Below are 18,391 nucleotides of genomic sequence, written 5' to 3'. Positions count from 1 at the left end.
ACCCTAACCAATGAACCTATAATATGGTCCATATAAAGTTCAAATTCAAACACCTTAACGTCATTATTTCACAAGGGTTAGGCTAAAAATAACCAAGAGCATTTCACAAGTGAAAAGTTAAGGATTAGATGTACATAATTAATCAAACGATATAGACCATTCGTGTAACTTAATGTAAAGTTAAATAATATAATTTTAGTTTTTTTGACTTTTTTCATGCGCGTGGATTTGTTTAACAGAAAGAAAATGTTAATTTTGGTTGTATTCCTTTTCTCTCAACGGTAAAGCTCATGACCACACCTAACATAAGTTGCTCTTGTATACCTCTCATGACCAGATCTTCAAATATACATCAAATTTATTTCCAAAAGTAGAAACTTCCTGTATAATGCTTTGTTTTTACATTTTGTTTAACACACAAACTAACTAAAAAAATATTTACAATATACATCTCTCCTCAAATATAAAAAATACATTTTTATTATAAAATCAAAAAATCTATGAACCCTAATCAATTTAATCAATGTTTTAAAGCCATTACAGATACAAAGCAAAATCTTATAAAAAACAATAATAACTTTTAAAACAACCACGTAACAATAAGAGTATTTTTTTTATTCGTGTGTTTGAGTAATTGGTTTTTGAAGTCTCTTACCATATACATGTTTAACTTAAACGTTTTCCTCTACAACCTCCTCACTTCTCCACTCTACCTAATATATGTATACATGTGTGTATATATATACGCACACATGTATCTATATCAATATCTTCATCTTCCTCAACTAATTCATTCTCAAGAACACACACAAATCAACTACTGGGGAAGATGACAACTAATCATACATTCATTTTCGAAAAATCCCTTTTTATTATTTGTATTTTGATATGCATTTCAATGCTTTCTCCTGAGGTCAAGGCAGCCACCAAGAAGTATCAATTTAATGTAAGTTAATTTGTAGTTTTGTAATGTCGTGGTTGCTAGTTTTGTAATGTCGTGGTAGCTAAAACCCGTTTGGCCTCAATAGTTTATTGGTTTTGTTGTGATGTTTGTTTTGGACTTAAGTTTTTCCATATATTATAGAAAATGATTGTGTTATATCCTTGTATTTAAAAAGGTCGAAGTGAAGAACGTTAGCAGATTGTGCCATGCAAAACCGATTGTAACTGTAAATGGGAGATTTCCAGGTCCAACAGTTTACGCTCGAGAAGGCGATAGAGTTCTTATCAACGTTTCAAACCATGCACAATACAATATGTCCATTCATTGGTATGAGGTTTAGAAATTATTTATTATACAAACAAACGCATATATACACAATATATCTTTTCTTATAAGCTTGTTATATATCGCTCCATTTGGTACGTCTCACTCAATGACTCGTAGGATTCTTTTATACTATTGAAGTAAAAACGATATTCTATTCTATCATATTCGTTAGTGTCTTACATAGTTACGTTTTCCTGGCTCTCTTTTTTTAGGCATGGTCTGAAACAATATGCCAACGGGTGGGCTGATGGACCGGCGTACATCACACAATGCCCGATCCAGACCGGGAATAGCTACGTTTATGACTTCAACATTACAGGCCAAAGAGGGACACTATGGTGGCATGCACATATTCTATGGCTCAGAGCAACCGTTTATGGTGCTATTGTAATTTTACCTAAACAATCAGTGCCATTTCCATTCCCACGACCCGATGGAGAACAAGTCATCGTGTTTGGTAAACTATATGTGTACTTTGAACGTACTTTCATCGTTAAATGTTTCTCAAATCGGATAAATTAAAAACACAAAATATTTGTTATTCGTAGGTGAATGGTGGCATGCGGATGTTGAACAGGTTGTGAAGCAAGGGAATGCTTTAGGTTTGCCACCAAATATGTCCGACGCGCACACGATCAATGGAAAACCGGGCCCACTTTTTCCATGTTCTGAGAAACGTATGTATAAGCTGATTATACCGATCAATAATCTATTCATTAATGCATTTTACATATTGTAACTTTATTTGTTTTGGGATTTTTTTTTTTCATTTTAGATACATTTGCTATGGAAGTTGAACAAGGAAAGAAATACCTCTTGAGAATAGTCAACGCTGCACTCAACGATGAACTATTTTTTGCAATCGCCGGCCACAACATGACGGTGGTTGAGATCGATGCAGTTTACACAAAACCATTCACCACAAATGCTTTATTGATAGCTCCAGGCCAAACAACAAATGTGATCGTCTCCGCCAACCAGACTCCCGGCCGCTACTTTATGGCGGTGCGACCATTCCAAGATGTTCCAATTTCGGTTGACAACAAAACCGCCACCGCAATTTTCCAATATAAAAACATTCCGACCACCCTCATTCCTACACTCCCTATCCTACCATTACCTAACGACACCAACTTTGCTTTAAGTTATAACCAAAAACTCCGGAGCTTAAACACCCCTAACTTTCCGGCAAATGTGCCGATGAAAGTTGACCGGAACTTGTTTTTCACCATCGGGCTTGGGAAGAGTGATTGTGCTACGTGCCTCAATGGAACTCGGCTTTCTGCATCCTTGAACAATATAACATTTGTGATGCCAGAAACTGGACTTCTTCAGGCTCATTACTTTAACATGAAAGGAGTGTTTAAAACTGATTTTCCCGATAAGCCTCCGACGACTTTTAACTACACCGGTGCTCCCCTTACGGCTAATCTTTTCACTTCAAAGGGAACACGGTTGAGCAAAATCGCGTTTAATTCCACCGTTGAATTGGTCATACAAGATACAAATTTGTTAAGCGTTGAATCTCACCCTTTTCATCTTCATGGGTTTAATTTTTTTGTCGTTGGAACTGGGATTGGGAACTTTGATTTTTCCAAGGATCCAGCCAAGTATAACTTGGTTGATCCACCAGAGAGGAACACCGTAGGTGTTCCCACCGGTGGTTGGGCTGCCATTCGGTTCCGAGCTGATAATCCAGGTATCGATCATCTTTACCACAAAGAAAACACACACACACACAACGTTAAAATCCATATGTAACTAATTCTTGTATAGGAGTTTGGTTCTTTCATTGTCATTTGGAGTTGCACACCGGATGGGGATTAAAGACGGCGTTCGTGGTGGAAAATGGGCCCGGCAAAGATCAACGGGTCCGTCCTCCACCAAAGGACCTACCATCGTGCTAACCAATTAAGTGTACATATTCCGAGGAAGGTTGCGGTTTGTTTGAGAGTTTGACAAGCAATGAAACTGTAAAAAGAAAAAAAAAAAAAAATCATGTTTCATACTTTGTTGTGTGTATTTTTAATTACTAAAAAATGTTTAATTTTTTTAATCAAGTTGACATGTCAATTGTCACATGTAAACTTTGATGTTATTTGTGTTGTGATTCATACAATCCTATTCTAATAAAAGCGTGTCATATTGACACATGACATCTCCTCATAGCCTTCTGAAATAATTTTCCAGCTCAATTCACAAAATTAAAATACCAATATGCCATTCTCTTATTCTAAATTCGTTGCTCACATAGATTATACTTTTAATTCGGTTTCAATCAAATTGACAATCAATCTCATAAAATCAGAGCAAACCATCCAATAGGTTCCTTCGTATCTAAAATTCCCAACCCCACATATGTTTTCTTTCAAAACTCGCATATAGATCATCTATGCTTTAACTTCATAAATCCTTGGCACTGTTCTTCAAACTTCGCTCTTCGTGTTAATCAATTCAAGTAACTTATTTAGAGAGAGAAATCTTGATTTATATCGATTTATCAAAAATTGGCTAAATCGATCAGATGTTGGGTGAAGTTTAGAACATTCAATATTGGAAAACATCGTTTCCTTTAAAATTTAAAATGCCATTTGATCGCTTCTCTCTCTCTCTCTCTCTCTCTATATATATATATATATATATATATATATATATATATATATATATATATATATATATATATATATATATATATATATATATATATATATATATATATCACTCACACACACTAGCATTTTGTCCAAACCTTAGCGCCACCAACATTGGGATCAAATTTGAGGAAGAAGACGATTTGTAAGTCCCTTTTATTTTATTCTGGTTTGAATCACACATGTTACATCTTATGTCGTGAGTATTTTAATGGTGTATTTCTTTATTGACTATTTTTTGGGTGTTGAATCGTTGAAGATGGACTTGGTCACCTCTCTTGTTTGTTTTTCTACAAATTTTCAATTCATGTGTTCTTTTCGATAACAGTGGAAGATTATGACGTGTTAATTTATGTTCTAATTAACTTCAAGATTCCATCCAAGCAATCAATGTAAAGAAAAAGTGTAAAATTGATAGTTTGTTGCTACTGTTTTTAAAACATATCATTGTGATTTTTTTCCTTTTATAACACATGGTTGTGATTTTTGGGTTTAAATAAAAATTATGTTCATACCAAAAAGGAATTAGCAACATATTAACATCAATTGAATTGGAAGAGGCTGAAGCCAAAATTCTGACTTTTATCTGCTTTTAGGATGAAGGTTGAAGAAAAGATGGTTTCATGTTGTCCTATTTTCACAATTAAAGGATGACATAAAATTTGCTCATCTCTGGATGTTTTTGTGTGACCAGATGAATCAAAGAGGATGGATCAACCTATCAAGGAATGAAGTCGCATATATTCGATCATGTATATTTTCTAAAATATATTTAGTTTCGTGCTTTATTAGTTTTAGTTTTATCCGTTTAATTATTTAGGATTTTAGTTGCAACCCTTGCAAGAAAAATGATGTTGAATACATTTATGACCTTGATGGGTTGCTTTTTATTGAACTTAGTTTTTTATTTTATCGTGTGCAGTCTCAAGGGTTTAGATTTAAAACTGAAAATATAACCTTTATAACATTGTGCTTCAAAATTCTTTTCTTGGCAATGTTTTAATAAAATTTATTTATCAGGTAGTTCATTTTTTTGCAAATGTTCTCGAAATTTTTTCAGGGGTTGGGTGCTCCTTACATCTTCACTGGACTGTGATTATAAGAACATGATGGGAAAAAATGCAGCCACAACGGTAAATAACAATGCGGAATACAACTTCTTTTTGTTAAACTTTGCCCATATTGAATGAACCTTTTAGGATTCAAGGAAATAGGATATTTTCACTTGCAACAAATCATACCTAATGCAAGTTATATGATCAATATAATCTGTAACATCCCAAAAATACAGGCCAAAATTTTCATTTTTAAATACGTTATTATAAAACCAACAGTATAATAAAACATCCATAATATCATGTCATGTCAAAACCAAAGTAGAAATAATCAAAACATGCTATCATAAAACAATATCAGAGTGTAATTCTAAGGATCTCATGTGCGGAAAACCATAGTGTGATGCGCTGCGATCGAGCCGACTCCTTTTTCTTTGAAAACGAAGTACTTGAAACTAAAACTGAAAACCGTAAGCACGAAGCTTAGTGAGTTCCCCCATCATACCAAATACTATACAATCACATGGCATACATACTGTCGGGCAATTCTGGGGTGCCCAACCTACGCGGTGCAGCCATTCTGAGGTGCCGACCTACCCGTGTCAAGCAATTCTGGGGTGCTGACCTACCCGTGTCAAGCTAGTTTGGGGTAGTGACCTACCCTTTGATCCTAACAACCGAACTTCGGGGAGTATTTCACCCCCTACTACTACTACCACACATATCATAACATAATCATATTGTCAGGCATATCTGGGGTGCCCGACCTACCCTTCAGTCCTAACAACCGAACTTGGGGACTATTCCCCTCCTACTACCACTATTACATATAACATACCATGCTAACACATAAACATACCAGGTAGTAGCAAACCAGACAATTATCACATAGACAATCATCTCAACTATAATCAACTACTAGTGGGCTGGCCTTGGTGCCTTCGAACGACTTCTACTGGAAGGTAACTCACCTCACATTGTTGAAGTCCCACAGACCTAACCCCAACTGCTGGATGACAGGTTCCCGAACTGTCAACATCAAAAAACACCAAATTAATAGTTGGGTTCCAATACATAACCATAAGTCCATGCTTGGGGTAAAAGACTAGTTTACCCAATCTTAGCATGATCCAGCCTAAGGCCCAATCAAAAGGCCCAAAAGTCAACTATGGGTCAAAGCGCAACACATGGCCCAATTTTCCAAATTGGGTCCAAACCTTTATAAGGTCTTACCATATGGCCCAAACATTTAGTCTAGTCCAACATTCAACATTCTAATAGCCCAATATCACAGTATCACCCGATTAGCAATTAGGTCCCAAACGACTGTTTCACCCTGATATTGCCATATTTATACATATTTTTAGGAAATATTGATTTACATTTGTACTAATAATTTTTTTCTTTGCATAGAATATTGATACTTATAAGCTTAATTATTATTTTGCAGCCAAAATAGAAGCATTTTCGAAGAAAGGGACCAAAAATGACAAAACATGGAACTTTGGAGACTTGGAGAATGCAAGAATAAGAAATCCACGGATTTAGCTCAATTCATGTCGTGAACCAAAGCTACACGACGTGGCCTTGAACCTTCCAGAATATGACTACGCGTGAAGAAAGAATTCATGCACGAGAAGATATCTCTTAAGTCACGATGTGAGTGGCTTAATCACGACGTGAATAACGATTTTCGGGAAAATTATATAAACGCTTGATCATTATGATTTGAGCCTTGGAGGATTCCTGGAGACGACTTTCAGAAGAAGGAAGGGTTTGGAACTGGTTTTTAACACCAAGGAAGAAGAAGTTCATAAATTGGTTTATAGATTGGTACACTTAAACATGACTTTGATTATGGTTTTTGTTTGTTTAGTTGTTAGTATGTCCAGATAAATCTAGTTGCTTTTGTTAGCTAGATGAAGCTGGAACTCATGGTTTTAATGCATTAGATTTTACTTTACTTGTTGCTAATATGCTTGTGTTGGATTGATTTTACCTAGTATGTTTGTTGGATAATTAATTACTTAAAATTCTTGTTCTGTGTAGTTAGTGAATACAAATCTGCATGAATATGAATACCTAATAATTCAGTGAACACTAGTTTATTAGAGCTAAGATCAAACCAGTCTTAGTTAAACAACTAAATTATTAAAATTAAGTTGTACTAGAGAATTTGTAACACCCAAAGTCTTAAAGGCCATGAAAGGAAAGAATGCCCCGATTTTAAGGGTCGACTCGGCGAGTCCAAGGAGGGATTTGGCGAGTCCGAGCGGGATCCGGGTCAAGGTGTAAGTGGCCAACTCGGCAAGTCTGGCCTGTACGGGGAAACCTTAAGTCTGGGACTTTGGGCGCTATTTAAGCTCCTTATTCTCTCCATTAGGGTTCCTTAGAGCCTCCCTTCTTCAGAAAACGAAGCCTAAGCCTCCATTGTTGTGCATTCAAGCTTCCAAGCCATTTTTAGGTGATTTGAAGGAAGAAGAAGGAGGGGAATCAGTGAAGCTTCAAGGATTTGCTTCAGATCTGAAGTTTGTGGAACCTTTCTGAAGTATTGAAGGTATTAAGTCATTTCCTTCCCTTAGATCAAATTTTGGTTGTGAGTTTTGGGGCTTTTAAGCCATGATTAGCCACCCTTATGGGTTAGAAGTCGGATCTAGAGTTGCTACTTCAGATCCAAGTGTGTTATGGTCTGGAGAAGCATAAAGTATCAGCCATTGAGTCGATTTTGAAGCCCCTTGGCCTTAAACCCTAGTTTATGGCATATTTTGCCTAGATCTCCTTATCTACACGTAAAGTTTGCAACTTTACGTGAGGAATAGGCTTGGGAAGGGTAGATCTACAGTTTGGAGTCCATGCATGACTCAAAAGCCCTCTACATGTAAGGAGAACTGAAGGGACTCGGCGAGTCCTTTGAGTGGACTCGGCGAGTAGCATGAAGTTGTGGAGAAACTCGACGAGTGGGATGAACAACTCGTCGAGTCGTATGAAGATTGCCTTGTACTCGGCGAGTCTATTCTTGGACTCGACGAGTCAGGTCGCGAAACCCCAAACCCTTCGAGTTGAGACTTGAATCAGTGAGTCGGGTGGAGACTCAGTGAGTTAGACAGGTCAGGACTCAGAAATCGGTAGACTCGGCGAGTAATGGACTGACTCGGTGAGTCGAGTCGCGAATGGAAGGAATCTGATCATTTTGAACTCGGCGAGTCAGTAGGGTTGACCTGGAAGGTTGACTTTGACCGGGACTTTGACCTTGACAGGGTTGACTTGGTTGTCTTTCGGGGGTAAGTTAGACTCATTGTTGCATTGATATTGGTAGTTCGGGGAGCAAGGGGAGCAGGAGTCCAGTGAGTTGTCGGGAAGCAGCTAGTGAGATCTCAGCAAGTTCAGCCAGTGCAGGTGAGTTTCCCTTTGTGTGAATGGGTCTAAGGCCACAATTCCGGCCCATGTAGTTACGAGTAGAAGACCCGGGGGTTAGCCCTAGGCACAGTATGCTAGTATGATTTTCAGGACGAGGTCCAGTAATAGCGAGTAGGTGCCCAAGGATTGTTTATATGATAGTTTATACTTGTTGCCTGTGTGATACATGTATGTGCCTCGTAGGGAGGTGAGTGTGGGCGAGGTCCTGTATCTCACCAATATCAAAGTATGGATGGGGTTCCACATCTCAATAGTCGCGTAATAAAGGCGAGGCCCAAGTTAAGGAAGGAGTGAAGATGGGCTGAGCCCGTATCTCACAACCACTAGGAGTGTGGACGGGGTTCCATGACTCATCAGTAGCAGTACATGGGCGAGGCCTAGGATAGGCGATGCCTTAGGACATAACCAGTTGTATGTGTTTAGTTATGTGTTGTGATATGTTTACGTGATATTAATTGTTGGTGGGCGAGGCCCTGTAACAGGCGGGGCCTAAGTAAAACAGATCTGTATCCGAGCGGGGCTCGAAGCCAGACGGGGCCTGGAGCGGCGGGGCCGTTGTAGCGGGCGAAGCCCAAGGTAGCGGGCGTGGCCCAGTATGTGCAGTATGTGGTTATGCATGGTATGTGGTAGGGTGGGGAACTCACTAAGCTTCGTGCTTACGGTTTTCAGTTTTGGTTTCAGGTACTTCCGGTAGCGGAGGGAAGAGCTCGGGGTGATCGCATGGCACACACCATAGATTAGACAACCTGGGAATGTTTACTTTGATAATAAACATGTGTTTTGAAAACTTATACTCATATTATGTTTTGGAATGATGACTTTACTTCAAGTGATGATTTATTATAAGAAATTTTTGGTCTTAAATTTTGGGTCGTTACAAGTTGGTATCAGAGCCTTGGTTTGAGGGATTCGAACATGCTCTCGGGTGTGTCTGAACTCAAACTGAGGAATTGTTAAAGAAGTTTTCAAAATGGAAAGATAGTTTTGTAAAAAGAGTTTTGAGAAAGAAAATGGTTTTAGAAAAGCAAAAAGAATTCAGAAAGAAAAGAACTTTGAAAAGAGAAAAGAGGTGTGGTGCATGCAATCAACCGAGCTCAAGTAAGTACCCCAAAATACCCATACAAGTTTATGATTTGATTATCAGTTAATAGAACAACATGCTAGAGTAGGACTAAGGATCTAGGGAGGATGCCTTATGTGCCTGTTATATGTGCTTTTGATCTGCATGATAGTGCTGAATAGTCAGTAGTAGGATAGCCTGATTAGGTTATGCCTAAGTTTATGAGTTGTGTTGCATGCTAGTTCAGATTCTTGCTATGTGGATATGATTGCTTGAGTGTGTTATGGTTAGATTTTCGCTTTGTCTGAATGTTTCTTGCTTTGTGCATTGTGGGATTCTGAGTGATAGGAGTTAACCATTAGGTGGATACGTCACGTCACATGTGATCAGGGTTGAATAATCTCAGAGTGTTGGATTTGGCCCTATTGCGTAGCTCTCATTTGAGTCTAACCGTTGTAGGGACGAGTCTTTTACTCAAAGGAATATCTGAGCCTCGTCACATGTGATGGTATCCAGGTGATGACTAATTGGCATCGCGAGGAGGCCTTCAGCACCTGAGGACTGGTTTGCGTTGAGTCGGAGGTTTCCCTAGGGTAAGCCTAGGATGAGGTAGTGTTGGGAGCAGTAGAAGTAGAAAAGGAACATGGTGGAGTCAAAGCAGTTCTTGAGGAAAGTACGGATAGATGTGGAAGGTAGTATGGGCCCGTACTACTGAAAGCAGAGGATCCGTACTCGATTCGAGAAAGGCCAAGACAAGACCGGGAACCTGGTAGTGAGTAAGTTTGGTCTCGCATCAGTGAGGAGTATTCTGATAATGGTTATGTTATATGTTTCAGTATGGTGACATTGCAAGAGGGACCAGCAGGCGGATTAGGCGCCGGAGAGGGATTCGGCTCGGGTTTAGGGTCCGAGCAGCTCGAGGAGCGAATGAGAGAGTTGATATCAACCGAGGTTACGCGCAGTATTCTAGCTCAGACTCCTGTGATCTTTGGCACAATCAATGAGGGGATATTGGAGATTTTGGACGAGAGGCTGGGAGCCTTCCGTACTGAGATGATGGCTTTGTTGGGAGCGCGTACCTTGACATTTCGGGAGTTCAGGGCTTGTGGGGCACCAGATTATCATGGGGCTAGGGACCCCATTGCTAGCAGCAGATGGTTGGATGATGTTGCCAACGCATTCCGTACGAGCCGGTGTCCTGAGGAGGACAAGGTCAGACTCGCTTCCTATCTTCTGAAGGACAAAGAGAGGGATTGGTGGGAAGAGATTGGTCATGCTTTGGGTGATGATGCCGCGTTGGACGCGATGACTTGGAGTGATTTCTTAGCTAGGTTCAGGGCGGAGTTTTCACCAATTATTGAGGTGCAGCAGTTGGCCCGGGAGTTTCAGGATTTGACGCAGACTACTGAGACTGTGGCGGAGATCACCGCCAAGTTCAGGGAGAGAGCCCTTCTTGTTCTGCAGTATGTCGCGGATGAGGAGATGAAGGCACAATATCATGAGATGCTGAGGGATGACATCAGGGAGTTTGTGAGCAGGTCCGGTTGTAAGACGCTGGAAGATATGATTTCTCGGGCCAGGGAAAGGGAAATTGATTTGGAGCAGATCCGGAAGAGGAAGCCAGATGAGGTTCAGATAGCCGCGAGTTCGGACAAAAGGCCCAAGGGATCGGATTCGAGATCGAGGGATTATCAGGACTGCAGTCGATGCGGAAAGTGTGGCAGGACGCACGGGGGCGCGTGCAGGAGTGGTAGTGGTGGTGAGTCTGGCTGCTTCAGGTGCGGTCGGACTGGTCATTTTAGCAGAGATTGTACTATTACCATCACTCAGGGATCAGACTTGATATGTTTGCACTGCAATCAGCGGGGCCACAAGAAGGCCTAGTGCCCCAGTTTGTTTTCAGCAGGACGGGTGATGACACCTGCCCATGCAACCTTGAGGATCACAGACGGCCGTCAGAGCCGTGCGGAGGCGCCTGCGGTAGGAGGCAAGGCTTTTCAGATGGCTACTTTGGAGATGCGAGCAGCACCAGACGTTGCATGTATGCGATTTCCGTTTTCAGTTCTTCTGTTTGTGCATGATGTTATATTGTTATCGTTCTGCATCATTATCTGTATGAGCATTTCATTTGAGCGGTTTGATTGTGATCGAGTTATATGTCATATGCATACCTTGGATGATTGGTTAGTAGTTAAGGGATGTGTTTTATCGAAGAAGGTTACTTAGGGTGCAGTATTTGTAGCATGCCTTGGAGGGACTCGATATGTCTCGCTAGTTCGGATCCGTATAAGTTTTCGAAATGGAATGGTTAGATCCCTAACTATGGTAAGCATGGGATTCCTCATCAGATTAATTATGGAATGGTAGCAAGGATTTGGAATTCTATTCATTGAGCAGCTAGGTGTGAGTAGGATCGAAGTGGGGGAGAATCCTTCGAATGAATAAGGGTAAGAGCACGCAAAAACTAGAACGAGTATGTAATTTCTGAGAAGGAAAAGAGGTAGTTCAGCGTTTGACGGATTTAGTAGTTCAGGGTTGGAAGTTTGAGAAACTCCCCATCAGTCCGTGCGTGTAAAGGGTAATAGTGAGTATGTGGGTCGGATTCAGGTTGAAGGGTCGCCTATAGGACTCGTGTAAGTCGGAATGGAGATCTTGAGGTCAAATAGCAGGAGATGTTTTCATGTTAGCAGTCAGTGGCAGAAGCAGCATGTAGAGCATGGAAGAGTGGCGGGAGAGCCTCGGCTTTCTTCAGCAGCAGTCAGTGGTGGAAAGTGATGTAAGACTACGGGGCGGCCGTAACATTCACTAGCAGTCAGTGGTGGGAAGTGTTTTCAGACTATGGGGCAGCCGTAGCATTTCGTAGTAGCTTCGTTGGCGGAGTCGGGGCGAGGCCCTTATCTCCTAGCATTCAGATAGGGATCGGGAATGGGTAATGGATGAGGATGGTAATGAGTTGCCTGTATAGCCCTTGAGAGGTGAGACTTTGGGAGAGGCCGCTCTAGGATGTAGTCGGGTAAGACCTGTGGGCGAGGCCCGTAAGAGGATAGCAGTATAAGTGAGACCTGAGAGCAGGGTGCTCAGTAGTATGGTTGGGTGAGACGCGTGGGCAAGGCCTGTAAGTTTTAGCAGCACAGGTGGGACCTGGTAAGGATCTTAGTGTCTAGATAGGGGATTGGGGATCCCAGAATATTATAGTGCCAGCCTGGTAGAATAGATTGAGCAGTATAGGTGGCGGGAGTTTCTTCGAATGTCGCTGGGAGCGACTAGTGGTTGTGTTGGGTCAGCAATCGGTGAAAGTTGGTAATCTAGATATTGATAGGTTCGTTGGGACCTAGATGGTCTCAGTTCATCCGGAAGCCCGATAATGAATAGCAGCATTTCTAGTCAGTAGCAGTGCGGGTATGCAGAGTATGATGGAATTCAGTTAGTCGATCGTGGGGTGCTCGACACCGAATGATAGTAGAAAGAATGCCAAGTGGATACTGGCAATGATGACCTGCACTGAGTAACGGAAGTAATAGATTGGGTGAAGATAGGGTCTTCACAGTGGCAGAGGAGATAGATGGTTATGGAGCGTTGCCTTGGGAAGGCAAGGAAATCGCGCAAGGAAAGAAGGGGTGAAGCCCTATGTTGCAGTACTCGGAGAGTACCAGAAAAGATTGTCGGTTGAGTAAGTTGTGTTTCCAGGATGTTCAGGGTCGGGATGCACCCGAGATTATTATCTGTAAGGATTGGCATTGGTCTGAATGACTGAGCGGAAGGCCAGCGAAGTTAGGCAGCTGGTGTTAGAATGAATGGAGGGGTATTGGAGGCATATCGCAGGCGGTGGATCATAGCAAACTTCGAGGACAAAATTTAGTTTAAGTGGGTGAGAGTTGTAACACCCAAAGTCTTAAAGGCCATGAAAGGAAAGAAAGCCCTGATTTTAAGGGTTAACTCGGTGAGTCCAAGGAGGGACTCGGTGAGTCCGAGCGGGATCCGGGTCAAGGTGTAAGTGGCCAACTCGGCGAGTCAGCCAAGTGGACTCGGCGAGTCTGGTCTGTGCGGGGAAACCTTAAGTCTAGGACTTTGGGCGCTATTTAAGCTCCTTATTCTCTCCATTAGGATTCCTTAGAGCCTCCCTTGTTCAGAAAATGAATCCTAAGCCTCCATTGTTGTGCATTCAAGCTTCCAAGCCATTTTTAGGTGATTTGAAGGAAGAATAATGATGGGAATCAGTGAAGCTTCAAGGATTTGCTTCAGATCTGAAGTTTGTGGAACCTTTCTGAAGTATTGAAGGTCTTAAGTCATTTCCTTCCCTTAGATCAAATTTTGGTTGTGAGTTTTGGGGCTTTTAAGCCATGATTAGCCACCCTTATGGGTTAGAAGTCGGATCTGGAGTTGCTACTTCAGATCCAAGTGTGTTATGGTCTGGAGAAGCATAAAGTATCATCCATTGAGTCGATTTTGAAGCCCCTTGGCCTTAAACCCTAGTTTATGGCATATTTTGCCTAGATCTCCTTCTCTACACGTAAAGTTTGCAACTTTACGTGAGGAATAGGCTTGGGAAGGGTAGATCTACAGTTTGGAGTCCATGCATGACTCAAATCCCTCTGCATGTAAGGATAACTGAAGGGACTCGGCGAGTCCTTTGAGTGGACTCGGCATGTAGCATGAAGTTATGGAGAAACTCGACGAGTGGGATAAACAACTCGTCGAGTCATATGAAGATTGCCTTGTACTCGGCGAGTCTGTTCTTGGACTCGGCGATTCAGGTTGCGAAACCCCAAACCCTTAGAGTTGAGACTCGAATCAGTGAGTTGGGTGGAGACTCAGTGAGTTGGACAGGTCAGGACTCAGAAATCGGTAGACTCGGCGAGTCGAGTCGTGAATGGAAGGAATCTGATCATTTTGAACTAGGTGAGTCAGTAGGGTAACTCGACGAGTAGGGTTGACCTGGAAGGTTGACTTTGACCTGGACTTTGACCTTGACCAGGGTTGACTTGGTTGTCTTTCGGGGGTCAGTTAGACTCAGTGTTGCATTGATATTGGTAGTTCGGGGAGCAAGGGGAGCAAGAGTCCAGTGAGTTGTCGGGTAGCAGCTAGTGAGATCTCAGCAAGTTCAGCCAGTGCAGGTGAGTTTCCCTTTGTGTGAATGGGTCTAAGGCCACAATGCCGGCCCATGTAGTTACGAGTAGAAGACCCGGGGGTTAGCCCTAGGTACAGTATGCTAGTATGATTTTCAGGACGAGGTCCAGTAATAGCGGGCAGGTGCCCAAGGATTGTTTATATGATAGTTTATACTTGTTGTCTGTGTGATACATGTATGTGCCTGGTAGGGAGGTGAGTGTGGGCGAGGTCCCGTATCTCACCAATAGCAGAGTGTGGATGGGGTTTCACATCTCAATAGTCGCATAACAGGGGCGAGGCCCAAGTTAAGGAAGGAGTGAAGGTGGGCTGAGCCCGTATCTCACTACCACTAAGAGCGTGGACGGGGTTCCATGACTCATCAGTAGCAGTACATGGGCGAGGCCCAGGATAGGCGAGGCCTTAGGACAGAACCAATTGTATGTGTTTAGTTATGTGTTGTGATATGTTTACGTGATATAAATTGTTTGCGGGCGAGGCCCTGTAACAGGCGGGGCCTAAGTAAAACAGATCTGTATCCGAGCGGGGCTCGAAGCCAGACGGGGCCTGGAGCGGCGGGGCCGTTGTAGCGGGTGAGGCCCAAGGTAGCGGGCGTGGCCCAGTATGTGCAGTATGTGGTTATGCATGGTATGTGGTAGGGTGGGGAACTCACTAAGCTTCGTGCTTACGGTTTTCAGTTTTGGTTTCAGGTACTTTCGGTAGTGGAGGGAAGAGCTCGGGGTGATCGCATGGCACACACCATAGATTAGACAGCCTGGGAATGTTTACTCTGATAATAAACATGTGTTTTGAAAACTTATACTCATATTATGTTTTGTAATGATGACTTTACTTTAAGTGATGATTTATTAAAAGAAATTTTTGGTCTTAAATTTTGGGTCGTTACAGAATTCACGAATATGACCATAATATGTGTTTATCAAATCAATCTTGCATAGCTCCAATCTCATTTAATAATTGATTCTGTGTTAACTATTGTGTGACCATACATAGATTTAGATGAATTGATTAATGATTAGTAGATTTAGAACTAAACTGCTAAGAGTTTATTAATTGGTAACCAATAGTAATAGTCATAACTAATGTATAACCATTGAGTGAAAGTGGATTCGAACTAACAGAAGTGTTTTGTTTATTGATTGAGTTTGTGTTAAAAAATTAAGTTCATCTAAACTTGAAAAATTAGATAAAACCCCTTTCTTTGTTAATAATTAGGTTAATTTAGTAGTAAATAAATAGATTAGTCAAACTCGTTCCATGTGATCGACACCCGACTTACCCAAACTATTCTACAATTCGACTAGGTACACTGCCAAGGTGAAATTTAGTTAGTTGAGTTAGTTAGGTTATAAATATAAAATTAGGTGTAGCTTATTGTACACATCAAGTTTTTGGTGCCGTTACCGGGAAACGACTTATTTGATTTTTAATATTTATTTTCTTTAGATTGATCGATCCTTTTTGTGGGGTAAAACCTGCAAAAAGTTAATTTTTTTAGCTTTAGTTTTTGTTCCAGTACCTGATTCACGACGTGATCCTTAAGATCACGACGTGAATTCAGTAGTTCTTTGTTTTCTTTGTTTTTATTTTATTTAGTTTTTGTTCAGTGTTACATTTTTATTTTTTTTATTTGTTTGCAGGAATTCATGACCAAAGGCTCTAACACACCTTTGGTACCACCACTTGAAGATCCAGAGTCGGCCCTTCACAAAAAGAAAGATAAGAATGTGAAAGAAGATCAAACACCAAAGAAGACACCTTTACAAGAATTCAAGTCAGTTTTCTCAAAGAAGTCAGGAAATAAAACGGAAGAGTTGAGTTCATCTTCAAAGAACAAGAGCAAGGTTGAAAACTTAGATCAAATACCTGTCCAAACCGAATCTGAATATGATACCGAGCCTAAATTTTAATTACATACGAGTGAACCCAGAAACAAGCCAAGGAACGAGATGGAAAACATTGAAGAAATGTAAATGGGAGCTTACAGGAAGAATAAGAGATGATGTTGGTCCAGGTTTAGTACAACCTGCCATACCTGCCACTGCCACATTCGAGCTGAAAGGACATATCCTTTCTGCACCGAACGATATCCCATTCTATGGAAAACATCATGAAGATGCGTTTAAACACTTAGATGAAGTCAATGACATTGCAGATTACTTTAATGTCCTGAATGTTAATAGAGATACCATCTTGCTAAGCATGCTTCCTGTTACTTTTAAGGGAGCTGCGAAGGACTGGCTAAAAGCACTACCACCTGGTACGATCACTACTTTGGATCAGATGCGTGAACAATTCTTAGATCAATTTTTCCCACCATCCAAGATAGCCAGACTTAAAAAGGAAATAGCTAATTTCGAGCAAAACCTGGGGGAGTCATGTTACGAGGCATGGGAGCGTTACAAGGGGTTGTTAAGGAATTGTCCTCAACATGACCTTAACATTCAACAAGAGGTGTCTATATTCTATGATGGGGTCAACGTATTGACAAGGCAGCTCCTCGATTCTCAAGGGCCACTTACAAAGAAAAATCTAGCCGGGGTCAAGGAACTAGTTGAAGAATTTTCAAAGCATTCTCAGGAATATCACAATCCAATACAAGATGGAGTAAAAGGCAGTGGAGGTTCTCATTATGAATAAATGGCTGTTATGATGGCATTGCTCAATACTATGGACCGGAGATTGACCCAAATGGACCAATCAATTCATGCAATTAGAGTTGGATGTGAGAGGTGTAATGTGCCACATTTGACTAAGGACTGTAATTTGGATGATTATGGAAATAAAAAGGCTCAACTTTGCTACTCGAGTGGGGAAAAGTATGATGAAGATTGCAGAAAACCAAAGAAAGAGTCGCTACCATATGATGAGTACAAGAAGCAGAAGGAGGAGAAATACAGGCAAACAATTAGAGGTTGCTATCAAAAGGATCAACCACTAGCTAAACATAAAGTTGACTTAGAGAATGTGATAGCACGTTTTATGGAAGCTTCAGAAAAGAGACATAACAACACTGATGCGGCCTTGAAATATCAAAAGTTAATGATGAAGGAACAACAAGTTATGATGATTGACCATCAAACATCATTAAGAAATCAGCAAGCATCGATTCACAATCTTGAAGTTCGACTTGGTCAACTAACAAATTTGGTTAACGAAAATTTTTCTCAAAAATTTCCAGAGAAAAAGACTCAACCTCATGTTATGGTAATTGACACTGAAGAAGAGGCCATCTCTGAATTCCTAGAAGCAATAAAGGAGGAGCCAAAGCCATCCGAACCAAAGCCAAAGAAGTCAAAGCTCGAAAATGAATTTTTTACTGAAACACCATACTCACGTCGTAAACCTCCCATGTTCACGACGTGGCCTCGATCTGAACAGAAGATTGCAAAATCCATTCCGACTTACTGACCACCTTTTTCGTTTCTGTCTCGAGCACATCTCAGTCCACTGGAAAGGGAACACCTGGACTTTATTAAGCAAATAAAGGGTATTCCCATTAATACCCATTTTATCGATTCACTTTCAAAAGCTCCAGAATACATGAAGTTCCTAAAAGATCTAGTAGACACTCGTCAGCAACTAAAGAAAAATTCTAAGGTCATTCTTAGTGAACAAAGCTCAAGAGCTATGATGGGGTAGATACCTAAGAAGATGGGAGATCCTAGACGCCTCACTCTTCCATGTGAGTTTGGTAACAATTTGAAGACTTATGCTTTAGCCGATTCCTGTGCTAGCATAAATTTGATGCCATATTCATTCTATCAAAAGTTGAATATTCAGAAAATGAAGGCTACAAAGATGACCATCC

General features: G+C 41.0%; 1 protein-coding gene and 1 non-coding gene across 2 annotated transcripts; one reads left to right on the top strand and one right to left on the bottom strand.

Annotated features, from left to right (window-relative positions):
• The first annotated feature begins 770 nt into the window (after nt 1-770).
• LOC145036904 (laccase-11-like) lies at nt 771-3,428 on the top strand. Its single transcript, XM_078985429.1, has 6 exons — nt 771-946; nt 1,119-1,270; nt 1,483-1,727; nt 1,819-1,947; nt 2,046-2,969; nt 3,047-3,428. Exons 1-6 carry the CDS (start codon nt 830-832, stop codon nt 3,175-3,177), a joined length of 1,698 nt encoding a protein of 565 aa, XP_078841555.1. The 5' UTR covers nt 771-829; the 3' UTR covers nt 3,178-3,428.
• A 13,483-nt stretch (nt 3,429-16,911) lies between these two features.
• LOC145038115 (small nucleolar RNA R71) lies at nt 16,912-17,018 on the bottom strand. The gene has a single exon (XR_013679182.1). It is a non-coding gene; the product is annotated as a small nucleolar RNA R71 (small nucleolar RNA).
• Between the last annotated feature and the right edge of the window lie 1,373 nt (nt 17,019-18,391).

This window comes from Lactuca saligna, chromosome 3 (assembly GCF_052625555.1).
Source record: "Lactuca saligna cultivar CGN05327 chromosome 3, ASM5262555v1, whole genome shotgun sequence".
NCBI classification, from domain to species: domain Eukaryota; kingdom Viridiplantae; phylum Streptophyta; class Magnoliopsida; order Asterales; family Asteraceae; genus Lactuca; species Lactuca saligna.
Note: the sequence above shows the minus strand (reverse complement) of the source record. Positions and strands in the feature narration are given on the sequence as shown.

Bases quoted from the DNA above. Each gene is read 5' to 3' on its own strand.
- LOC145036904 (XM_078985429.1), top strand. From the start codon at position 830: ATGACAACTAATCATACATTCATTTTCGAAAAATCCCTTTTTATTATT. The intron at 947-1,118 runs GTAAGTTAATTT...GTATTTAAAAAG, and splicing joins CCAAGAAGTATCAATTTAAT to GTCGAAGTGAAGAACGTTAG. The intron at 2,970-3,046 runs GTATCGATCATC...ATTCTTGTATAG, and splicing joins GTTCCGAGCTGATAATCCAG to GAGTTTGGTTCTTTCATTGT.